At 46.9% G+C, this 25,555-nt stretch overlaps 2 protein-coding genes across 3 annotated transcripts in view; one reads left to right on the top strand and one right to left on the bottom strand.

Annotated features, from left to right (window-relative positions):
* The window catches only part of ITPK1 (inositol-tetrakisphosphate 1-kinase), a 144,796-nt gene extending 142,338 nt beyond the window's left edge, over positions 1 to 2,458 (top strand). For both annotated transcript variants that reach the window (XM_040600805.1, XM_040600804.1), the window contains one exon: positions 1,145 to 2,458. In XM_040600805.1, the coding sequence (XP_040456739.1) occupies positions 1,145 to 1,467 (323 nt within the window). In that variant the 3' untranslated portion in view covers positions 1,468 to 2,458. The remainder of the gene's footprint in view (positions 1 to 1,144) is intronic.
* A 7-nt stretch (positions 2,459 to 2,465) lies between these two features.
* On the bottom strand, positions 2,466 to 23,720 carry CHGA (chromogranin A). Its single transcript, XM_040600803.1, has 8 exons — positions 23,500 to 23,720; positions 22,858 to 22,904; positions 18,191 to 18,284; positions 17,702 to 17,770; positions 15,458 to 15,556; positions 13,311 to 13,829; positions 12,391 to 12,854; positions 2,466 to 10,441 (listed from the first exon to the last, which is right to left on the bottom strand). The coding sequence occupies exons 1-8, from the start codon at positions 23,543 to 23,545 to the stop codon at positions 10,358 to 10,360; spliced, it is 1,422 nt and encodes a 473-aa protein (XP_040456737.1). The 5' UTR covers positions 23,546 to 23,720; the 3' UTR covers positions 2,466 to 10,357.
* Positions 23,721 to 25,555: the final 1,835 nt, after the last annotated feature.

Raw genomic sequence — 25,555 nt, forward strand, 5'->3', positions numbered from 1 at the left:
CTGCTGTGTGAATGTGTGCTATTCACATGGGACTGCTAAACTTATTTATCGCTTCAATTTCCTGTATTAATATCAGATCACCTTCAGAATACTTTTATAGACATTTTAAAACAATCAGCCTATCCCATTAAATACACTGTATGTCATATGTCACCTCTAAATACTAAATCAGATTGATAATTTTAGGTAATGCAGTAGCAGTTAAGATCCATTTCGAGATGATGTACCAGTATTGCATGTGTGGTTCAGTTTTAAAAGGAATGTGATGATAAAACTGTGCGTGTACTGGTGTTTAAAATAGAGCCAGAAGCTTTGTACACCCACTGCCACACTTCTGTGTCACCAAAAATGTCATGTCCCCTGGTATTTGAGTAACTGTTTTAACTAGTAAATTTGTTGTTAAACTCTGCATTGTAAATTGTCTGGAATCGCTTAACAATACATGGTGAAAGGTAGTTTCAGTACTGAAATAATAGGTTGATGTTTCTACCAAATACTGTACCACTGATACATGTTTACTATCCCTCTAGTGTTTTCCCAGACATTGCTCATAGCGGAAAACGTGTTTTAAGTACCAAGTTAGGTTAGATTAGATGAGCATCACACTGCTTCTTACACAGTGGGAAGCTGCCTTTTCTGTAGGGTATAAAGCCAGCCCCGCTGTCTTCTGAGGTTTCCCTAACTGAGGGTATTGCTGGGCAAATTTTAGAGAGGGTCCAGACCCTTAAGGAAACTCTGCACTAGAGATACTTTCCATAGTAAACCTGGAAAGAGGTTGGGAAAGGTCAGTGTTATACCAGAGTTTGTAACTTAGGGAAAACTTGGACTTGGCAACAAGTGGTAGGATATATTTAAAATTATGTATACACATACATATTTGGGAGGAAAAAGAAACAGAAGATCTGAAAGGTGACAGTTTTTCTTATTGAGCAAAAGTATTTTTGTAGCAAGGGTCTTTGCTCCTCTTTATGCTAATCTGCTTTTGCAGTCACTCAAAACGGTGTCATGGAAAAGAAGCCTTTTTAGTATTACTTGGAGGCCAAGGACAGCCCAAGAAATAAACTGGTAGAAAAAAGCTTTCAAAGAAATTATGAAAATTACTTAATTGCCTTTTCTTTTTCTCCTTGATTTTCCCTTTTTTCAGGTTATGAGGGTGTTTCTGAATTTTTCACGGATCTCCTGAACCACATAGCTGCTGTCCTGCAGGGTCAGGCACCTGAGGTGACCCAGCTAAACCACAGCAAGCTCCTGGCAGAGCAGACCGGTGGGATCATGGATGAGCGGATATGCTGTGCTAGCACAGGCTGCCTCAGCGTCATGGGAAAAGACTCCTCCTGGATTGTGGAAAGTGAGACCAACAGCTCAGTAAAACTGCAACACCAGAGACTAGGCTGCAACTCAGCAGTGTCCCCCAGCTTCCAGCAGCACTGCGTCGCTACATTGGCAACAAAAGCTTCTTCTCAATAACTTGCCAATGCCATGGACTGAGAAAGCCACAGGGATACAGATATTGGTCCCAGAACCAGATCAGGCTATAACAATACAATTGTGAAAAATGGGGAAAAAAATCAACACAAAACACAACACAAAAAAATCAAAATAAAAAAACCCTTCCATTTGATTTAACCTGATTTGCTGATGAAATGGACTTAAAGGGCGAGGGTGAGAAAGTGATTCAGATCCATTTCATCAGGTTCCAGTTGCAAATCTATAGTGAGTTTACACACACGTGGGTTTTAACACTAGTCCTTTCATTGTGGGAGGGTTGCTCTTTCATTTCTATTGTTCTTTGTAATCACTGGTGACCAGCATTTTAAAATCTGACCTCATGGTATCAAGAAGATGATAATGTTGAAATGCAGTGTCTGAATGTATCAGTGCTAAAGATTTCTGCCTAAAATATTCCGTTTCCTTTTTCCATATAGGCCATTGCAAAAGAAAGCTAAGACAACTTCAGTATCACTAAACCAAATCTCTTGAAACATTGAGCAGTCAAGATGTTGACAGGTAGCTTGCTGCAGAGCTGTGGCACTTTGAGTAGGAGAGAGCAGACTAGTTGTTCAGGGTGCAAAACCAAGGTGATCACCCCACTTCCAGCTTTGCAGTTCTTCCCCCAGGCCTCATTGCTTCTGTCAAAAGCAGCTTCTAACCACGCTTGCCAACAGCGACACGTTTGACCCAGACAGGGTGCCAATAGTTAGACTGAGTGATTTAGTAGATTAAATATCATCCTTTCAGTCGTCTGCTAGTGGTGAAATCCTATAAGTTAATGGAAGCAGCTCATCTCTTAGCAGAGAATTTAATTGTCCCTCCATTGCACTTGTGAGGTCTGTGGGACAGCTCTACAAAAAAGCCGGCAGAGCTGTGCATTTTCCTTGGAGCAGTGCGCCTGATCTGTGGATCCTAAGGAGTTGCTGCCTTCCATAGGTCCATACTGCTGTGCTTTATATTTAATTTGCAAAATAAAATTAAAAAAAAACAGAATTGTGTACCTTTATATGAGGTAGAAGTACACAGCAGCTTCAGCTTAGAGACCACATTTTGTTGCAAGCTGCTGGATGAGGCTGTGTGGTAATTTACAATAGTGCTTTATACTGTTTTTAAGCTATTTTGTATCTCTTGAGATGCACAGTAAATCTACAGTGTTCACCCTCTGTTGCATCTTCTAGCGTGGCAGCATCTTCTGCTGTTAAGAATTCCTGTGACTTTTGCCAATTCTGAACACTAAACTGGAAATATCCAAGTCTGTCAGTGCTAACAATGGAGACACTATTTCAGTAGACAGAGTGGCCTTCCCTTCCCCATATAAGCCCTAAAATATGTCTTAGAGGGGGGGTGGTAAAGAAAATTGCCATAGTTAGGCTCCTAGATTGCAGATGCGGGTTTTCTGTCTTTCGATAGCAGGTTTTCATAAAGCATCCATCACTGCAGCATTTAATATTTGGCTGGTGTCATGTGTTAGATATCTACCCAAAAGGAAGGGATCTAGAGCTTAAAGCCCAGGTAGACCATGGAGACAGGATTAAACCAGGTAAAAGGTGTCACCACCCTACCTGATGGTACCAGTCCTGGAGGGCAGAAGGTTTTGAGGAGTGTTGTGTAGCAGTTCTTTTGTGTAAACCATGTTTTTTACTTAAGAAAATTAAGTAGCTGGGATCAGATTTTCAAGGATGATTTACACAAGAGAAGATTATTTCACCTCTAGAGGGGTTACTAACTTTAAGATATTTCTATAGGGACTGGAAGGACCATATGAGTGTGGTATCTGTCAAATTCCAGGGTGCATATAAATGCAGCCAACTTCCTTGACTACTGCAGATCAGTTCTGAGCTGAGCACGCTTCACGACGCTTGTATGCTTTGAGGCTGCTGGATCCCATGTTGTCTGCAGCTCGCAGGTCTCGGGTGGTCGTGGTATAAGTCAGATGTACATAGGTAAGGGTTTATAAAAGCATTCATGATAGACCAAACCTTTCGTAAAGCCATGACTGAAATCAAATTGACATCTGCAGTTTGGGGTTTGTTTTTGTTTGTTTAAAATAAAAAGTGTTTTTATGTTACATGTGTAACAAAAGATACCCTCAGGAAGGAACTTGCCAGTGCATATTTTTGTATGGTACTTTCTTGTAACCAGCTGGTGGAGTGTTTGTAGACTTGCCTTTTGCTCCCTTTATTACAATGGCTTGGGTTTTGGGGGGTGGGTTTTGGGGTTTTGGTTTTGGGTTTTTTTTATTGGGTGGTGGGGAAGAAGCAATGATGTTAAAACTGGGTTAGTAACTCAAGACCTTTCAAACTAAGTATGTTTACATGAATCTGAGTGTTGGATCCAATGGAAATGTCTGTATGCTGTTTCCTAGTTAGAACATCAAATAAGAACTTTATTTTCCTGGCTGCCTTCTGAATTTTGGTTGGCCTATTTTGCACTGCTTTATTTCTCCGAAATAAACTACTGAAATATAATTGTGCATTTTAAACTTGTTTACAAATGATTGTTAGAAGTTTATTTTGTAATTCTCTGAAGGCTTGCAGAAATACTATATTTAAATATTACTCCAGACCTTGGCAGTAACTAGAAAAACAAGTTTAGGTCATTGGTGTGAGCAGTGACATTTTTCCCATAGTCTGTAATTTATTTTTTATTTATCAAATGTATCGGTATCACTTTAATTTACCAGGTGCAGATATGCAGGTGCCTGTTGTGATGTGGCATTACAATAGAGTTTTCACATAAATTACCATGCAATTGCTGTACTACTATATTTCCTTGCAGAAATTATTGTTATGGCTCGTGTAATAGAATGTTGCTAAATCATGGGGGCAAATTGGGAGACCAGCTTTTAAAAGCCAAAACTATAAGTTACCAAGTATCCAGACATACAGTTACGTTATTGCAAAACTTTTGAGCATGCGTATGTTATTAAGCCTGTGCTAAAGTGCTTTTCTGAATTGCTGCCTCATTTGGTAAGTTCAGGATAGTTTTGATTTAAGATAAGCTTCACAGTAAGTTAGTTGATATTCTGTAGTCTTGTCATTTTTTGTAAAAGTAGGGGAGTCTAGTAATATTAGACCATACTGGAATGCCTTTGCTTTTAAAATTGCAGACAATCTAAGGGGGATTTTCCATAATGTCTGTTTGAATTATTTGAATTTGTTATTGTGGGTTAGGAAATGTTCTGCTGTGTTTTCAGAGGCATAGCTGTTATTGCTGTTGATGAGAGCAATTCTATTAAAATTACATGGTCACCAGTTAGCTTCTTAGGGATCTATTTCTGTTCTGCTTCACTGTTAGAAATCCACAAGAACAGCTTGACTGGAATTTCTCCAGGTTTTGTGTCAGCGCAATAGAGGAGGTGGGACTCTGGTTTCCACTGTAATTATGTAATCAGGTTCAGCAGGTGAAGGTTTTTTCCCTGTTGAAGAGAACTTGAGCGGTGGTATTAGTGCCTGTGATGTAAAGTCATCGCCATCCTCTTCCCCCTCTAGCTGACTTTGCTGCGTTATGCCTGGGTTTGTAATGACCGTGCCAGAACATCCTGACCGTTGCATGAAAAACAGCTGCAAAAATGCAGCTAGCCAGGAGCATCGGTGCTGATGCTGGTGGTTTCTGTAATGCAGAACTACCGCAGGGCCGATGCTGTTTTGCCTTTGGTTAACCACATGTCTGGCTATTCAACCTTTGTGCTGTAGGAGCCGACTGACCAGGCTGGTCAGTAGATAGATGCACTATTTTTATTAATACTACTCAGACTTTTGGAGTGATAAAGCTGTTTGAAGATCTCCATCCTCAGTGTGGGAACATTTGTGCAGAGGAGGTCCACAGCAGGTTGCTCAGATGGAAAACTGCCAGTTTAATTTGTTTTCATTATAGATGAGTACAAATCAAGAACCTGACCCTGAGGCTTCACAACGTAACAAGGATTGCTCAAGTTAAAGCCTCAAGTTCTCCAGATTAACTGTGAGCTGTATCCAGCCAGGGAACAGCCAGGTGGATAACAGAGGCAAGATACAGTCCAAAGGCAACAGAATACATGGGCCCAGAGGTGTTTGAATTGGCTGGCAAAAGAGAGTGAGACAAAGGAAAAATGCTTCTGTTGTTTCCATCCTAGAAAAAAAATAATATCCAGGCTTCTCAGTTCTTAGACTAACACTGGTTTCCCAAAGTCTTTGCGTGGCAGCAGTGACAAGTGAGTCAGGTTTTTTCATGCTAGCTTGCAGCCTTGCCTTCCACAGCTGTGCAGAAAATCTTGGGTTTTGGTTTTTTAGTGAATAGAGTCTATTTTGAGTTTGTAGCAGTCTCCCCATGTGCACACTTGCAGGAGTTCACTTGCATTACCCTGCTAATATTCTTTTCCTCTCTCCTTTTTAGTAAGAGATATATTGATTTCTGTATTCAGTATACAATTACTTTATGGTGTTTCAACTCTGTGTTTTGTAATCAGGAGTATGTGAAAATGCTTTTTGTAGATTAAAATATTTCCTTTAATATAATCTCCTCTTGCTTTCATAGATAAATGGACACACCATTGCAGATCACATTGCTGATTTTATTTGTAATAGTGCTTTAATATCTATTTCAGAGGAATGTAACCTCTAGAAAAGTACTTTCCATATCTTCACTACCTTTCCTTTCCCTGTTCACTCTGTAGATCCAGGCCATCAACACTTGAGCTTTTGACCAGGTGGGTTTCAGATCCTCCATGGATTCAGTCATGTTTACATGGCCACAAAAATTATTAAAGATGGTTGAAGTTTGAGAGGATCCAGATATAAATTGAGATGTTAGATTCCGCAGTAACACAAGCATAGTAGCATCTATAGCAAGCAAAGGGAATCATTCTCGCTGTGTGCGTGCAGGTGGCTATTGGGGTCTGCTGCTGGGGCAGTTTTTCCTGTGGAATTAAAAAATCCACTCTAAGAAAACATCCTGTATCTGTGGTGCAGAAGTAGGGTGAGGAGAGGTAAGGGTTTGGGAGTAAAATCTGGCCAGTGGACATTGTGATACCAGTGGTCTAGAATTTCACTCTTAAATAGCAACCTGGAGAGATGTCTTCTCTTTCTCCACCTTTCTTACCCTGAATCCACTGAGGCTGATGTTGGCAGATGCCTGTGGGCCGCATGAGCCCATTAGCAGGTGACCTTGCCCAGCATGCCATGAGTTTGCAGAGAGCTCCTGATGTCCTGGGAAGTTTTTGTTGATGGCCTGGAAATCTCTTGAAACTACAGAAATAGCTGAAACAGTGGAGTTCATTAAAATCAGGTCTTCCTCTTCCATCCTTTTTAAGGAAAGCCGCATTTTATTTCCTTCTTCGTTCTTTACACAGTAGGTTTTAGATATAAATTATTTTAACATTTTTTGTGTGAAAAGTCATATATACATATATAAAGTTTTAAAAGGTTGAGTATATGTTGAGTATAAAATAGTGACTTTGTTTCAGATGTTAGCAGCCCCTAAAAATCAGTTGTTTATCCTCTTGTAAAGTTAGTGCTGTAAAAAAGAATATTAAAAATAAAAGATGTATTAGATGTATCTTTTATTATTTATTTCTGATTCGGTATTTGATATAGTTCATGTATACCCTTGTGAGAACCATATACTAAAATGCAGTCGTTCTTAAAATGGAGTAACAACAATTCCGTGGGATCCCAACAATTTTGAGAAAACTGGCCCTCCGGGTGTGAATAATATTGGATATTCTCTTTCACTTTCCAGCATTGCTCCCCACCTAAGCATGGCTGAATCTTGGGGACCATTTTGTGTGTGTGCTAGGTTTCGCAAGTCCATTGATATCTGTGTTCAAATCCAGCTGTACAGTGTTAACAAGTGTCTTGTGATTTGCTTCAGCCCGGTTCACTATGATTTCTGGAACATGATTCCCATTTTGTATTTAAATTTGTATAGAATTATATAAACCCTTAAAAGATCATGGCTTACTGTAAAAACCAAAAATACTTGCTATTTGGCGTCTTCAATTGCATGACTGATCAGATCTGACAATGAAGATGGTGCTTTCATCTAACGGCGTTGATTTCAATGGTGATACATTAATTCTCTTTTCATTTTCCAAGCACCTGTTTTGGACAATGTTTGGTTTCAACAGTAAAGCAATATGCAGTAGGTATTGTGGCATTATCTCTGTAATTGGTTTGATGACAGAATTGTCCCTTTCCAACACGTAATGAAAATAAATGCCTTATAACAAGTTCTGCTTTGCTTTCTCTTTGTGAGTGGGTAGGGCAGCGAGGCGAGCAGCTTGTTGGGGGAAGCCTGTTTTTGTGAGAATTTGGTTTTCACATCCTTCCCCAGTGCAGCTGTTAGCAGTTACTTTGGACCTCCTTGTATCAGGAAGATTTGATTTAATTTCTAACAGTAGTGGGAAGTCGGCTATTTTTATTTTACTGTGTAACACAGCTAAACATCACTGGGATTTAGGCTGCTGCTGGACATAAGCATTTATTTCTAGTGTTGGCTTCTGGGCATATTCTTCCTTCATCATCCTGGATAGGGAATTCTTGATTTCTCAAAACCTAGCAGGGTTTTTGATCAGGATCCTTTTGGCTGGTGCAGGAAAGATGGATGTATCACACCCAGTAGCATTACATTTTGCTAAGCAACAAGCACTCTTAGCAAGGGCACTCATGTAAGCGCTGCCTGGGGATCGGCGCTTGGTGTCAGCCCCAAGGCCAAGCCCTGCAGTGGCGAGCTGAGAGATGCTGTAGGCCAAGAAAGTCCTTGGGTCCCAAATGTTTGTGCTTACTTGAATATCCAATTAAAACAGTATTTATAATAGCTCCATCAAGTAACATTATTTTTCCTCTTGTTGATTTTGCAGCAGCAATAGACAAGTTCTGTCTGTTGCCACCATCTTTTGTGGAAAAACTTGTCTAATTGTTTTGGAGGTGGCTGCGTTTCTATGGTGCTTTGTTTGGTTTCTTGGGTTTGGGGTTCACTTTTTGGTTTGGTTTTTTTTTTGTTGTTTGGTTTTTTTTTGGTGGGGATGGCATGGGTAATTGAAGGTTTGTCTGAATTTATTGTGACATGTAGACATGAGTTTGCAAGGGGTTGTATGGGTGATGCTAGTGGCAGAGACTGCCACAAGGAAAAAAAGGAGAAACTGAATACTCAAAATTTAAATGAAGATTAGTATGTAAAAATTTTACTTTTGCACTTGGATTAACTGACATTTTAGTACTGATTCTGTGGAACAGCTTTGGTTTCACTTTTGTTCCTGCGTGTGTTTCCCTGAGGTTGATGAGAGCATGATCTCCTCAGCATGGGGTTGGGAGACTCGCACCCTGCTCCGCTGTGCTTTCCCCAGCCAGGCTCTTGCCCTGTGCCTTGTCCTGCCTTGTGCCCTGTGCCAGGGCAGCTTTCGGGCCGTGCCTCAGCCTCGCCACCACCTCCTCCTGCTGTTTGGCAACCCAGGGCTGGGGGCAAGGGGCACTGCCCACCCAGCAGCAACTCCAGCCCTCCCGGGGAAGCTCACCTGGTGGTGATGGACAGCTCTGGACACCCAGCACCTCCTGCGCCCACCCAACTCCAGTGCAATTCACTCTGCGGGCCCACAGCGCTGTTTTTTTTAGCAGAATAAAGGAGTATGTTGAGTTCAAAGCCTGGCAGCCATTCCCCGAGTATCTCAGCTGTTCCGTGGGCTGCAGGTGGTGGGAGACAGCTGAGCTTCGAACTGGGGGTGGGATAGAGCCCTGGCAGGGGGATGCTCTTTTCCTCTCCTGCAGATACATAGAAAGTCTGAGGTCTGATGATCGGTGTTCAGAGACTTTTGGGGCAAGCTTCCCCAGCCCAGACACCACCACTCCTGCAGCTGGCGAGTGGCCTGAAGCTCAAAGGCTGGGGAGGCTTCTGCTGGTTAGCGCTGTGCCAGCAGGCCGCCACAGTTCCTACAAGCTAATGCACAGGAGGGGCATCCCCTCAGGACCAGCATTCACCTCTGGGGGAACACAGACCGCTAGTTTTCTCATGACTAGCCCATTTGTTACTTTTATTTTTTAACTCGCTCGTGCATTGTCCAAATAGCTTGACTTCATCAAGTACTGCCCCAGTGTTTACACTTCTAAGCTGTTTTCTCTCTGGTCAGCCCCGTGTTCATAGATGAGCTACGGACGTGCCCCATGTCTGACACCCAGTGCCAGGGCCGAGCTGTATGGCACGGCTGGGCACCGGAGGCAGGGAGAGCCCCCAGCACCGGGGGCCTCGGGGAGGTGCCCTCGATACGGGCCTTGACAGGCAACAGCGCTGGAGCCTGAGGGAAACGCCATCACCATAAGTCTGAGGCGAGAGGAGGCCTCCATTCCCCTTCCCCTCCGCCAGGACCATGCAAGCCCTGCAGCGTGCTGAGGACCAAGACTAAAGCTGCCAAAACAAAGGAAGGAACCCACTGCAGTTTTATTTTTCCTTAGATAAATTTTTTTTTTATATAGAATATATTACAGTCAGAGTTCTCAGCTTTTAATCAAAAGATAACAAGTTATTGCAGTTTTTTACCCAGTGAAACTACCGGTGGAAGGAGAACTTTCTAGAAAGCTGTCTTGTCTTTAAAAAAAAAAAAGAGGGAAAAAACCCCACCCAGACAGAAAATACACGTGTAGGTTGCACTTCGCAGCCACTGGCGCCCGGCCGGGCAGGTGGGCATCCCTGTGGACAGGGGAGTGTGAGGTGAAGAAGCAGCGATGGACACAACACTATGGCGAGGGAGGCAGGCCTGGGCACTAGCGAGGCCGGTTTCCTAGGCACAATGCTTCTGCTCCGGCTTAATTGCTTTTAAATCAGGAAATGAAAATGCGGTGAGGAGGGAGGAGGGTGGCGGCGGCGACTTTCACCTGTGTGAGGAGGGCTGGGGCCCTCAGCCTCGCCTCAGCTCGTGCAGCTTGTGGGCGACGCGCTCCAGCTCAGCCTCGATGGCAGCCAGGCTCTCCAGCTCCTGGTCCTGCAATGAAAGCCCATGGCACCCGTCAGCAGCTGCAGGGCGGCAACCCTCACCCCCTAGAGCTATGGAAAACCTTGCCCAGGGCTGGCTGCCCATGGTAGCACAAGCACAATTAAGAGTTGGCTCATCCCTTCAGTCTGCTCCTGCGTTTGCCCCTCTGGACAGGTATCTGTGTGCAACACTAATTAGTCCTGTCCTAATGTTAAATTGCTGCAGCTGGATATGGGGACAAGGCAGGCAGCTACCATCCTTCCCCAGCCCTGCTGCTGGGCAGGACAGCCCCAGTGGGTCTCTCACTCTGGAGTGTGGGACTGGAGGGAGATGGCTGCTGGGGAGCTGGGGCCGGAGCAGACACTGCCAAACGACACTGGGCACCGTTGTGGAAGCAGCGGTGTCAAACTGGGACCAGCACAGGTACCTGCCATACGTGGCAAGTGCAGTGCTCTGCTTGTGGAGGAGATGGTGGCGTCCCATCTCCCCATGCTGTGCTGGGTGTCTGCATGTGCCTCCAGTACAAGAAAATGCTTTTCCATTTAGGAAAATACGGACTGAGGAAGCCATCAGTTCAAAGGCTCGAGCTGCCCATTGCTTGGTGGCCTTTCTGTAGTGGCTCCTGTATATCTATGCCATTACCTGAAGCCATTTTATTTAGTGCAGGTACTCAAAAATCATAACTGTGTGGCTTTGCCTCAAGCCTGGTCACATATAACTGGCCCCATCCCTGCCTGTCCCTCATAGCTGCCATCACCTTAGTCTCACTGCAGATCACGCACCCACCCAGCCAGCAGCAGGCTCTGCAGGAGCAAACTTGGGGCTGTTGGTGCTAAAAGTGCCTCTTCCTGTCAACAGAGCTGAGGTGACGGCCCCTCTTCTGTGTGGAGGGAGCAGAGCCTTGCTGCTGTCTGCAGCAGCCACCAGGCACAGGCCAACACTGAGCCACTGGCCTGTACTGCTTGTGGCTGGTATGAAAAAAATACCATAAAAGTCATCTTTCTCATCCCCGAGCTATTTTCCTGAACAGAGAAAAAGGCACCCCGGCCCTCCACAGGGCCCTTGGCTCAGCCCCTGGGAAGGTTCTAGCTACAGCAGGGTGCCAGCACCCAGGGGAGCCAGACTGAGCCCAAGCGGCTGTTCCAGCGTGCTTTGTTTGAAGCAGGTCAGGAAGCAGCAGCTGAGGCTCACCTTGCCTGGAGGAGAGCTTTGCCTGCAACTGGACACCCCAGAAAGCAAGAAAATAGTGCTGTGCTGAGACCCTCCACAGCACCCAAAGAGAAGAGAGGTCAGACCCCAAGCACTGCCTCACACAGTACCCATGCGCCCTGGCTCGCTCCTGCCCAGCCCCACAGGCTGAGCCCCCGTGAGTGCAGGGGACAGCACTTTCAGCTGCTGTCTGTGCCCGTGCTGACCTCACTGGCCAAGCCACAAGGCCACATGGCTTGAAAGTGAGGTCAGGGGACAGAATGGCTGTTGTTCTGGCTCTATGCCTTCCCTTCCCTAACCCTCTCCAGTGCCCCAGCTCTCACCATGGCTGTGCCCCTGGTTTACCTCTGTAGGCCTGACACTACCCACTCCAGCCCTGAGCCAGGGAAAACATTGCCTTAGACTTGAAGGGCCTTTGGGACTCAAGACCCACCCCCAGGCTCCAGATACAGCTCTGGTCACCACACAGACCAGCACAAAATTCCTATTGCATTTTTAAGACTCTCTGGAGCAGGGCATGTTTTTGCACTAGTCACTAAAACAACCATAAAACCCAAAGGCACGGCCAGGTGCAAATCTCAATAATACCTAGAGCTGAATGACCAAAAGTTCACCAAGCATCTCCTTAATGTCACAGAGAACCAGTGCTGGCTACATAATGCCAAGGTACCATCCACATCTCCAAGGATAGCTTTGGATTCCCAAATAATAACTGGGTGGGATTTATTCTTAAGCCTATGTACACCAACCTCTGTTCTCCTATTAGCACTGCCTTCCTCATCCTTCTTTTCTTCAGGCATGGGAGCAAGCGGGAAACCTCCCTCACTGCTGTCCTCCTTCGAGTGATGCTTCCATGACCTTCTCACATCTTCCTCTGGACTATTGAAGTCATACTTGTGGGACCTAAATGCCATTTTCATGGACCTGTCTGGGTCTTCCCCACTATCGTTTTCCTCCATGCGCTTCTTTGATGTCAGCTGCTTGGCCAGCTCATCCATTTTGTTCCACCTCTTGGAGTCTTCCCACTCCCTGGAGGACTCCTCCTCCATCTCCTCGCTTTTGGCATCCCTGGGCTGGAAGGTGTCCTCCTCCCCCTGCATCCCCTCATCCTCCAGGCGATGCCTTCCTCCTCTCAGTGCCCGGGGCTGCTCTTCCTCCTCCATCTCCTCAGAGCTCTGCCCATCTTTGCCAAATCCCAGAGCACTGTCATTATCTGAAAGAGCATTAAACACAACAGTGAGCACAAGTGTTAACCGGTTATGCTTCACCTTTGTACCGAGCCTTCAGGGACAATGCAAGGTGGCTTTCCTGACTTAGGCCCATTTTCCCAGGATTCTGGAAATACCCATTCCCATGTCACCATGTCGGTAACAGTACTCGAAGGCAGCAGTCAAAAAACACATTGGAAGTTCAAGAAAAAGAAATTAGTTGGCCCCAGGTACAATGAAAATTGAGCAGCAGGCAGCAAACAGCAGCCGGGCCTGTGTTACCCACTGTGTGTGGGCCCACGTGGTGGGAGCTTGCAGGGGGGATCTGGGTGGCTGTCAGTGGGCTGTAAACCCAGTAAGCATCTGCCTGAACTTTTAGGCTTTAAAGCCTCTTATTCATCTGTCTCAGTGCTCTCAGCTAAGCCCCAGTAGGTATCAGTGCAGTTGTCTGGGATACGTACTGTCATCTCCCTGCATCTCCTCAGCCTCCTCGTCCTCCCCAGCCAAATCAAGTGACCTCTCTGCTTCAGTAGGGTCCTCCTCTGCAGCAGCATCTCCTCCATCATCCTCCCGCTCCACACGCTCCCCTGCTGCCTCCTTGCTGTGCTCCCTGCCCTGCCTGAATGGCTGCTCTCCCTCATCCTCAAATTCTGAGCTGTCCCTGGGGCCTCTGGGTTGCTCTTCTTCATCCCCTTGCTGCTGCTGCTCATCCTCATTGAAGTCTTTGCTGATGTGGTTGTCCAAAGCTTTGTCTCGCTGTGCATCCTCTGTGTCCCCAATCTCATTGCTCTCTGCTTCCTCTTGATCCTCCTTCTTGCCCTCCTTCTTGCCAGGTTCGGCATCCCGTGGTCTGGGCTCCCTCTCCTCCAGGCTGTTCTTTCCCTCCTCTCTGGAATCTTCATTTTTCTGGGTTTTCTGTGCTGCCAGCTCAGCCAGGGACCCTGTGGGCTGCTCCTCTTCAGGGTGCTCCTCTGCTGCATCTGCAGAGGGAGGAGCAAGAAGCAACACCTCTCCTGAGAGCTCATTTCACAACCAGTGAAGCCCATGTGTTTCTTAGGGAGCTTCAGCCCCATTCAGCAATCTGCTTAACCAGCCCATGGATCCTTTCACAAATCACTTCAACACATGCTTGCGTTCAAGCAAGCTGATGCTCTCACTGGTGCCTGCTCTCCTGGAGAGACTCGCAAGGCTGAAGTTAAACATATGCTGAAGTGCTTTGCTGTGGCACTGTCCTCATCACCGTCTCTTGAGATGCCAGCAACAAACTTGCCCCACATGAAACCAGATTGCATGTAAAACGAAATGATTTTGGAATGTAATACAGCACTTGCACAGCTCTCCCTGCTCTAAGTACTGCACTAACATCACAGCCTTTTTTCTCCCACCAAACTGAAAAGTCAGCCAGCACTGTTTCCAGGCAAGCTGGAGGGAGGGCAGGCAGGCTCTGCTTCTGCAAAGCAGCTACTCAGCAGGAGCTTAATGTGGACTGGGTATTTGCTCTTGCTTCTGTCAGAGACTGGTCTCTTTTAACATAATGAGCCATAGAAATCACTTTGCAAAATAAAAGATGGGGTGCTAAAGAGCAGTGGGAAAATCTAGATGGGTATGGAAAGGTGAGCACAGCGCCAAGCAGGGCTGAGGAGTGTGCTAGGGTGAGGGCATGCAGAAAACCAGTCATCCAGGGCCGGTGACCACCAGTGGCACTGCACTAGTGTCACTGGGCTGCCTGCCGGCCTGGACAGCCCAACATGGCACACTTCATCCTCATACAGTCTCCACACTGCTGGAGGAAGAGGTTCAGGTCTGCCCTGGCAGGAGGGAGACCCAGTGCCACCCGTCCTCCCCGTTGGTTTTTGGCCGTGCTGGCTGCAGCAGCAGCCCCTGGGCATATCACTCCTCATCGCTTTGGGTAGCTTTGGGCTGATGCTGCAGCATCACTGCACTGCCATAGCTCAGCCACACATCCCAGAGCCTGCTCAATACCCTCTGCAGGGGTGCTGCTGCTGAACAAGAAATCATCTCACCCCACATTGGCATTGTCTCTTCCTGATGTGAAAGAGAGAAGGGGCCAAATCCTCTTTTTTGCTACACTGCCTGTCTCTAGCCAGGCCACAGAACCAGAGTGACAAGGGGAAATGCCAGCTGAATATGGTCTTTCCAAGATGCAGGGGTGTGTGCACCGTGTGCATCCCAAGTTCAGTTTTCCCTTCAGAGACCCACAACCTAATATCTTGGATGCTCAGAAGCACAGGCAGCAAGAGCAGACCCTGATTGCTCTTGCCTGTATCACTGAGTCTTTCAGTACGGGATTTCCCTGGCTGTGACTCATTTTAAGCATTAGGAGTGAGCAATGATGTCTGCAGCAGGGTGGAAAAGATCAGTATCAGTTTGGTAACTTGACCATCACCAGTTACTATGGCTCAGAAATCACGTGTTGTTTAAGCTGGTAAATAAGAACAAAGCAAACACAGTGTTGCTTGTGTATGTAAGCGGCACTATCAAAGAAGATGCCTAAATGAGAAGCAGATGGACATATCAAGGCTGTTAGAAAGAACATCCTTGTTTACAGCCTGACCTGGATTTCTGGGGAGGGGAGGCTGACACTGACCTCTCTGCTTGTTCTTGTCATTCTGACTTTCAAGGACTTCGGAAAGTTCATCTTCAAAGCCACCATTTTTCTTCTGCTGCTGAGTTCTCTCATTGGCACCTGTGTGAAGTAACAAAAAGTAGGAAAAAGCAGCAGCCCCTCCTGTCTTTCAGAACATAGAGGTAGGAGAATAGTTTTGTGCCCTTTATAATTATATGTGTATTTTCTACAGTGGACAAATCTGCCAAAGGGCAGCTGAGAGAAGTGAGACTGGAGAATCGTGAATCAACAGCAGTAACAAAGCCATCATCAAAAATATCACCTGCAGGAAAGCAAAAGGTCTCTAAACAAACAGAGAAGCAGCGTTGCTAGGAAAGCTAATATTGATGGAGAGCTAGGGAATAAGAGATGCTGAACTGCACACTGAGGCTAACAAAAGACTTAAGCATTGGAGTACTGAAGGATAAAAATCGCCTCCTGCCAGATGCTGCCCACGTACCTCTGTTGAGGTGAGCACTGAGAGACCCTGTGTCCTCTGGCCTGGTTGTGGAGGCCCCTCTCCCCAGGGCACTGGGAGGAAGAAGCAGCATTTATTTGCACTCTGGGGATGGTCCAGGGCTCCAAGGCCCCACACCTTAGCCTCTGGGATTATGGAGCCAGCTCAACAAAACTAACACCCTGGAGAAAGGTGTCTGAAGGCAGCACAAGCTGAAGTTCAGAGCACAGCTGTCCTGGCAACCAGCACTCCCCCGGCAGCCCCATCCCAGTGGGATCTGCAAGCCAAGCAAACCCTGTCTAACCCAGCTCATGCCCTGCTTCTACACCTTAATGCAAAGGCAACAGCCAACACTGCCAGCCCAGTTCTCTCTAGCCCTACACTGGGCAGAGCTGAATGGTGTGGGCTTTCCAGCCTGAGCAGGACCAGCTGCAGCCAGCACAGAGGAGATCAAGATAAACATCTTTGCTTTTCCCTTGGGCTACACAACTCTCCCAACACCAGTCACTATCATCTGCAGATTAGAGCTCATGTTGTTACCCTGGGACAAAATGGTGTGATGGGCCCAAGCCAAGGAAACCACGGAGCAAGATGCACCTCTGTGAAATGAGTACCTTCATGTGGACCCCATGCTGTACGGCACAGCCTGTCTGACAACTGAGCACTCTCCCTCACAATCCTGGTGTTGTGGGCAGCAGCATCCCAGCACACTGAAGAGGCCCAGGTTTCTTTCTTCTGGATCATCTGAGCATCCACAGAGCCCATCTGAGGCCCCTCCAGCTGGCCACGCTCCAGCCCTACAGCTGGCATTTAAAGTAGTGACTGAACTATGGCTTTGGGAGCTTCATGAGGCGCTCTCCCACACTTGGCTTCCTGATTTTTTCCACTCTCTTCTCTCTGTTGCCTCTGTGGCTTCCCTGTGCCGAAAGCAGACGGGTGGCACTGTCTTCCAGCCGTCCCTGGCAGCCATGCCACATAGGAACAGGGCATAGGGACACACTGGCAAAGGAGGGCTGCCAGCTGGGTTACCCCAGGGAGAAGGAGGAGGGCAGACCAGGAGCTGCTTTACCTGCAGCCTGGGGAGAGCCCTATTGCAGCCTCAACCAGACCACCAAGGCAGAGGGACCTACACTGGTTTTGAAGTAGCCTTGCCTGGAACTGTAGCTCTGGGCACCTAGGCACCTGAAAATAGCCCTTTTCCCTCTTGCACACCCTTTGCACAGCTCTGTGCTGCTGCTGCTCCTACATCATCCTGCAGTAAGCAGCCTGCACCTCTCCAAACCAAAGAAACTTGCATCTGAGCTAAGGAAACCAACAGAAAAATCCCCATTAACTCAAAGATATTTTCACTGGGGTCTTTTAGGTACAAGATCCACTCGATGCTCAGTAAGACTTCCCGTCAGCCACACCAAGGTTTAGTGCTAGACTCCAGCACAGTGAAGATTTCATTCCAGTTTGGGACCTGGTGGTTACTTGTTGAATTAAATTACAGTATTTTCTTTTAGGGTTCTTCACCCACAGAATGCCTGTACTCTGCATCACCACCAAGTTACACTGACAGTCATTTAAATCATCACATTTTATTACAAGCAAAAGTCCTGCCTTCACTCACCCAGTGTCTACTGGAAGTCCTGGAACTATATTTCGTAAGGCACATTTATTTGATGTCAGATTAATGTAAAACACAAAAAAAGCCAAACAACGAAACTGTGCAAGGGGCTACAACAGATGAAACCCCCTCTTCCCAAATAACTACAGTGACACTGTACCTTCAGCAGCAATTTCCTGAAGTTCCTTCAATAAATTTTGGTGGCGAAGGATAGAAATGATTCGTTCATCTGCAATAGGGGAGACAATACAGAAGGTGGTCAAAGACAACCTCCCCCTGCCCTCAGGAAATGGAAAAGAACCCCAAATGCCACCTCCCTCTTCCTTTACTCTTTTCTCTCCCTTGGCCTGATTTGCTGCCACATCTCTTAACTGTGAGATTAGATGACAAGGAGGTTCCATGAAAACCAGGCAGCTTCATGTCACTCAGCACTCTCCTGGCCACAGTGCCAGCATGATGGATGGGCCTGGGCTGAGCAGCAGCTCTGTCCCTGCTTCTGGGACTTTGTGAAGCCCGGTGGGGTGACCGTGGGGAAGGAGAGTGTGTCAGGGACACTATGTCAGGCACTAAAGCATGTGTCAGTGCAGGACCAGCCCCTGCTTGCCACAGTTGCTCTTGCTGATACCTAGCATTAAATCTAAGCCTGTACCTCCTCTGAGTGTTTCTAGGCACTCCTCGCTGATTGGCAGGGGGTTTGGCTTTGATAAAGTATCAGAAATGACCTCTACAATGCACTTCATCACCTAGAAAGAGATAAAAAAATGAATTAAAACACTGATCTTTTGTCTTTTTTTCCCTAAATCTATTTGTTACCAAGGTTAAAATACAGCAGACGATGGCACAGATCTTCTTGCTTTTCTGGTTGAGTCAGAACTGAACGTTCGGTTCTTGTTTTACCTAATGTAGGAACATAAGGTACCTCCTGAAACTGAGAAGTGAGCAAATGACACATGGCAATGGAAAGAGCTTCTTCAACATGACACACACTTCAGCTGCAGATCTCACGACTCCAGCCCATCCCAGAGATTGGGTACATCAGGCGGTTATAGGGGATCTGGTTATATACATAGAAAGCTTCAAATCATCCTCTTTTAAGTCAATATATCTCAGCCTGCATCTCATAAAAGGGCTCAGTGGGAGGCTGTAGAGAGAAAAAAGTAGTCATAGCTCTTCAGTAGGCGACCTTGAAATTTTGCAATCTATTTGAGCCCATAGTTAGACTGCAGCCAGGCATGGAGGGGGAGGTAAGGCAAATTGTACTCTCAAACACAGATGAGAAATACTGCTTTCAAGCCCTAGAGAAGGACAAGACACTCTGGATAAGTGTTTGACCTTGCACTTGAGTGTTCAAGTGATTATAGACTGGAAGAGCTGTACATGGAGGCAGGTCATCTGAAAGCAAGGAAGTTCCCACACTTTCCTTGGAAGCATTTGCAACTGCCTGGGACAGCTTCCCAGGCAGAGTGAGCTCTGGGCCTGCCCTTTCCAGCAGCCTTTTCTTTGGTGTGAAATGAGAAACATTATTCATCTAGTTTGTCACCTGTACTGAGATTGCAGGCCCAGCTCCTCACTCATGCAACTGCAGCACCACTGATCCAACAAGGATCACCCAGTGCTGTATGTGTGGTGGGAGAATGAAAGCCGAGGCAAGAAGGCAAGCTGGCACCTCAGGGAGGGGTGAAGGCACCCTCACCGCACTGAGGCACATACCCAGGAGTCCTGCTATGTGGCCACGGTATACCCAAATGGTCACATAGGAGAGAAAGCAGCATTCACTACAGTCTGGTGCCGGTTAGAAGTGCAGGAATCAAGCTGTTTAGTTCAAAAGGATGATTATAAAGCAGCCTAGAAGGTATGCAGGGCTCACAAGTGCCTGTGGAAAAAGAGATGCTAAATTGAAAAAAAGAATACAGGTAAGCCTTGGGGGGGGGGGGCAAAAAATTGACTCATGGAACCTCTTTCTGTTGACAATTTTCACAGGCAGCCCTGAGAGCCCTGACCTCCTTCACAAGGTGCTGTTCTCAGGACAGCAGTGCGCTGCAGCAGAAATTAAACACGTTAGCAATTCCCAGTCATCTATAACGTTGCTCATTCAAGCAACTGCATATATATGTATCTTGAACAGGTGGAATGGGCAAATTTTTGCCATGTGTGAGTAGAGAATTCTGCTTTTGCAGATCACAGCCATAAAATGCTGAACTTTTATAACTACTTACACATTCTGAGGATTAAACTGAGTGCTGGATTTAAAATTACAGGAAAGATCTAACAAAAAGAGAGCAGGGAAATTTCCCTGGTACATTCTCCTGTACCACAAGCAATCAATTAATATTGATTTTAGATGACTTTGAGTCAGTTCATTCTAATATTAAATAGAACAAACCCCAGATTCTGATACTTTCCTCCCACATTTCCCAAACTCTGGAGCCACTTATTGCAGCAGTATTTGATGCAGCTTCAGAAGGACTCTCTCAGAATGAGAAATAAGAATCTTGTCCAATGAAATACTCTATACAAGCTTTTTGAAGACTTCTAATCTGATTTAAAGCTTTTGAACACAAAGAAAACACATTGGTCACGACAAAAACCAGCCAGATCTGGGTAGGAACTTTGCAACATAAAGAAATGAAGGGTGTAGTCGCTCCACAACACTCCACTTTTTGTAAGAGCAAGTCTTGCAGAGTGAAGTTTCACAAGGTCATGAAATAACAGCGTACATCAGGAAATGGAGGTGATCCTTTCCAAATGAATGTAATTAATCCAGTGCAGAAACTCAGACTGGAATTTTGCCATAGCTATCCTCTAACTGTGAGCATGTAACTAAATCCTTAAGAGCTGCTCATGCTGTACTTACACAGAAATCTCTAAAGGATCACGTCCTCACAAGGATAGTGTCCTGGTTTCAGCTGGGATAGAGTTAATTTTCTTCTTAGTAGCTGATGCAGTGCTGTGTTTTGCATTTAGTATGAGAATAATGTTGATAACACAGTGATGGTTTTAGCTCTTGCTAGGTAATGTTTATACTAAGTCAAGGACTTTTCAGTCTCTCAGGCCCTGCCAGCCAGAGGGTTGGAGGGGCATGGGAAACTGGGAGGGGACAGAGCCAGGACTTTAGCCAAAGGGATATTCTATACCATATGATGTCATGCTGAGTATATATAAGCTGGGGAGGGGAAAGTGTGTGTGTGTGGGGAGGGGGGCACATTTGACATTATGGCATTCGTCTTCCCAAGTAACCGTTACGCATGACGGAGCCCTGCTTCCCTGGAGATGGCTGAACAGCTGCCTGCCCATGGGAAGTGGTAAATTAATTCTTTGTTTTGCTTTGCTTGCGTGCACAGCTTTTGCTTTACCTATTAAACTGTCTTTACCTCAACCCACGAATTTCCTCACTTTCACTCTTCTGATCCTTTCCGCCATCCCACTGTGGGGAGAGTGAAAGAGTGGCTGCACGTTGCTTAGTCACTGACAGGGTTAAACCACGAGAGTTAGACATTATCATGTTTGAGCTCAGCTATGCTCAGACCCTTCTGAAATGTATGGGTGCAAGTGGGAAATAGTGCCCTTTGAGAAAAAGAGTGGGCAAACACCAGCAATACTGTAAATGTTTTGGCCATGTTCAGCTCCCTGTGGAAAGCTCTTGGTGTAAGAAAAGTCTGATGAGCTGCCCAAGAAAGGCCTGCAGGTTCTGACTACAGGACACAGCCCTGAACCACCCACAGATTCTGGTGGCATAAAGCATGGTGTGTAGGAAGAGCTGCAGTGCTCACCACTGTACCTATGTGATGCTGTCCCTGCCCTGATCTGTCCCGTGAGACCAGGACATCCTTCATTGAAATGCTGTGTCTCAGGGAGAGGATGGTGAAGTCAGAAAAGCTCTAATGGCTCTGTCCAATTGCAGCAAATTCAAATGACAGGTGTGGACTGATTTTGCTCTTAGCTAGAGCCAGTGTCAGTAGCACCGAGGGAGGGGACAGGCTTGGGAAAGAATCCTTCCTTGTTGGAAGCATTTCCATGGAGTTGCACCAGCTACCACAAAAGTGCCAGGTTTTACACATAGAACATATTGGGGAAAAGCTCCCACAAGGAAAAATGTGGAATTAATAAATTGTCCCACCAGATGCCCAGTAAGCATCCCACTCTGGCTTGGCCAGTTCAAGGGGCAAGTGCCTGTCCTGAGTCCCCTTTCTTAGTTAGCAGCACACAGCCTGAAGCAGCATTCAGTGGCTCACAGCTCAAGGCTCAGCCCAAGCAGGGGCTAAGCAGGCTAAAAGTCTTAACAAAGCTACAGCTCCCCAGGCCCAGCCACAACAGGAGGCAAGAAGGCGTTGTGCAGGGCACTTGCCCGGCAGGTAATGAGCAGAGACACTGCACAACGCAGCCTGTGGCCGAGACTGACATTAACGTGCCCTCCCCTACTGCTGACTGGGGAAAAACATTAAGTGGCTAGAAGATTTTAGGAAACAAAGCAGATAAAGGACTAGGGGGGAAAGGGCTGGAGTTTCCTTTCTGGCCATTAATTTCTGTAGAAGTCTTAATTTGGGCAGCTAAGAGACCAGCTCATCTGAAAAACTATAGGTACTATAGTATCCAGGAGGGAGGGGTGTGTGTATCTGTCACAGGTCAACACAGGCCAACACACCTATCCAAGCACATTTAGGTGCCAAAAGCCCACTGGGAGTGCACACAGAGAGGCATGACACAGATGTATGCACACAAGCCTATCAAAGAAGGCTGGAGAGGTCAGCCAAGTCCTGCGCTGCTTGTAGCCACCCAGACAGGCTGAGCAGTAGCTGAGGATGGATTAGCAATCTGAGAGCAGCCTGTTGCTTATTTTTCAGGAACATGTAAGTTTAAGTAACACACCACACACATAGATATACAGATGTATACGCTCCCCCCCGCCCCAAACACACACAGTTCCAGCAATACCCATTCCTGAATCACATCTCCCCCCACTCTCCCCTGAGTCACCTCCCATTGGGAGCTTTGAAAAGCTGAAAGTAGGAGGACTAGGGAGAGTTATACCCAACCTCCATTGCCAGCCTCAGCATTCTCTAGACAAGCTTGTTTGATCCCTCTGGTAATCCTGAGGGACTTTCCTCCTGCACAGGTGCCCAGAAGTGGGTTCACAAAGGGTAAATCCTGGTAGGAAGGGAGTGGGGATGGATCCTGCTGTGGGGCGTCTCATGCAAATCCCTGGCACTTCCTACAGGTTATTTTAGCAGGAGCAGCCAAAACCTAACCAGCTAGGTGGCTGCTAAACATCACATCCTTCACCTTCACTCACCCCCTCCACTGCAGGCCCATCCTTACCTTAGTGTCTCCTTTATTCATGTCGTTTGTCACGGGAAGGGAGATGGCTGTAAGGGGAAGGGAAGGGGAGGGGGGGGAAAGAAAGGTTTTAATTCACCTCCTCTGGGAGACAAGCAGAGAAATCCTATCCCGCTAAAAATGGGAGTGGAGAAGAAGGGTATCTCTCTCTGGTAGAAGTGGTTCCTGCATGCAGCAGCTGGAGGAGGGCATTATGCCTTCCCCAAGGAAAAGGGAAGGGAAGGGAAGGGAAAGGGAAAGGAAAGGGAAGGGAAAGGGAAGGGAAAGGGAAGGGAAAGGGAAGGGAAAGGGAAGGGAAAGGGAAGGGAAAGGGAAGGGAAAGGGAAGGGAAAGGGAAGGGAAAGGGAAGGGAAAGGGAAGGGAAAGGGAAGGGAAAGGGAAGGGAAAGGGAAGGGAAAGGGAAGGGTCTCCAGGCTGGCAGTGCCCGGTGGCCCGGGTCGGGCCCGGCGCAGCCCGCGGGCGGTGACCTTGCGGCGGCCGCTGCCCGCGGTGCTGGCGGGGTCGGGGCGGTCTCTGTCCGCGGTGCTGAAGGGGCCGCGGCGGGACCGGAGCTGGGGGCAGCGCCGCCCGTGGGCGGAGGGTCCCGGGCGGAGGGGACACGGACCCCGGCCCGGCACCACTTACCCGGCACGGCCAGGAGCAGGACGGCCAGCAGTCCTGGGCGGCTCATGCTGCTGGCGGGATGGAGGGAGGGAGAAGGGGGCAGAGGGTGAGTCTGTCCCTGGTGTGAGGGCTCCAGGTGAGGTCCCGGGGGGAGACCAGCACCGTGCGTGCGTGTCTGCGCCAGTGCCCTGGCTGAAGATCTCAGACGGGGCACTGCAGCAACCGGCTCGTTTATATATCTCAGCCCCTCGGAAATGGCGTCAGGAGGAAGCCACCTCCTCCTCTCTCCCCCCTCTCCTCGCACACAGCCTTCCCATCAGCCTCCACCTCTCGCCGGGCGCTGGAGGAGAGGCCAGGATGCCCCCGACCCCCCCGGGTCCCGCACAAAGGGTTCCAGCAACAAGGTGTCAGTCTTCTGTTGCTCCACCGTCCCACACCCAGCAGGTGCAGGAGGCTTGTGAGCTATGTTTCCAGGGTATCACTTTTCCAGTGCCTCAGCCAACATCAGCAGTCTACAAGCACTGTGCCCTCTCTGTACCTACCAGTAGTCAACAGTGAGAAGTAACCGCATGTATCCCAGCCAGCGTAGCCACCTGGAGATGGATTTTTCCTCTGGGGTTGCCCTTATCTTTCACTGACCACAGAAGTTTTTAGATGCCTGTTAAACACCTCCACAGAGGATAGAAGTGCCTGTAAGACTGGTCAAGAGCCAGAGAACTGGCCACCATGATATGGGTTTGCTGATAGAGATGATAAGTCCCAGCTATTTTATGAGAGATTTTTAAGTAGTAGGATATCATTTCAGCAAAGGCTGATGGGTCTGTTGCTCAGCTTTCGTGACTCTGCAAGCAAATTTTAATAGGTTGTTATCCTTTGTTCAGTGGTTAGTAACAACCTAGAACATCACCCTACGTGCTCACAGCTAAGCACTCTGAAGCTGAAGTAACCAAGTTCACCTGGCCACTAGTTTCCATTGACAAGGGAGAGAAAGGAACAAATTGTACCATGCCCTTAGTCACAAGCATTTCCATGCTCTTGGCAAAATGGCTGTCTATTCTTTGGATGGAGTGTCTGTCAAGACAGCCAAATGGATTCTCTTTTGAAAGTGACTCCAATGCTTCTTTAGGAATAGCACCTCTGCTATTCCATGCTATCCCACAAGCAGTTTCAGAGGTCACAAAAGCCAGGGACTTATACTAGAAAACCAAATTCAGAAAAATGCATTGTCCTTCTTCCCCACCCTACCTTACTCCACTCACTGGGGAGTCCTGCACTGCACCCAAGGAGCTAGAGAGAACATATTTGTTCTGTGATGAAAACTTTTCTATGAAACCAGGAGTACCGACTGCACTATAGTTTTACACCTTGTCATTCCATACACACATGGAAATGTGCTCCCAAATTTAAATGTCCTATTATGTCTATCTGATTCAAATACATGCTTCAAAAGGCACGTTTGGATTGTAAAAGCCCACTTATGCAAAATCAAAGCTCCCCTTCTCTGTTGCATTTTCTATTTAATAGCAGAGAAAAGCTGGAAATAAATTGATCCTCTGAAGAGTGCTCTGTGGATGACATTGATTGATGGTTACATGTTTATAAGACTATGAAATGAACACTCATGACAGTTCTTGTTGTACAGGGACCTTCCATCCTCCAGGAACAATATATATCCTTCCTCTTTGATTGTGGAGTTGGAGGTTTTGTGTGTGTGTGTTCTTGAATTATTTATTGGGGAAAGAGAGAAAGGGGTGATATACAATGGCCTTTTACTCCTTCAGGATTCACCAGACCATTTTAGTCTGAAATACTGAACATTACTAAGCTTATTAATTCCTACATATTCCTAAGAGGTAAACAGATTGATCTGCTTATCAGGCTATGTTTAGCTAGTCAATATTTACTTATCCTTACATACAAATGTTGATCTTATTAGGGCAATAAATTATCTCAGTTCTAATCCAGTTCCTTACATGAAGCCCTTTTCTTCCCTGGGACTGATTTTTGAGAAATGTAACAGGATGCGTAGTACCCATAACTTTTTTTTTTTTTTCTTCCTTTCTCAGGCTGTGGTCTT

The sequence above is a fragment of the Falco naumanni genome, chromosome 7 (assembly GCF_017639655.2).
Source record: "Falco naumanni isolate bFalNau1 chromosome 7, bFalNau1.pat, whole genome shotgun sequence".
In the NCBI taxonomy this organism is placed as follows: domain Eukaryota; kingdom Metazoa; phylum Chordata; class Aves; order Falconiformes; family Falconidae; genus Falco; species Falco naumanni.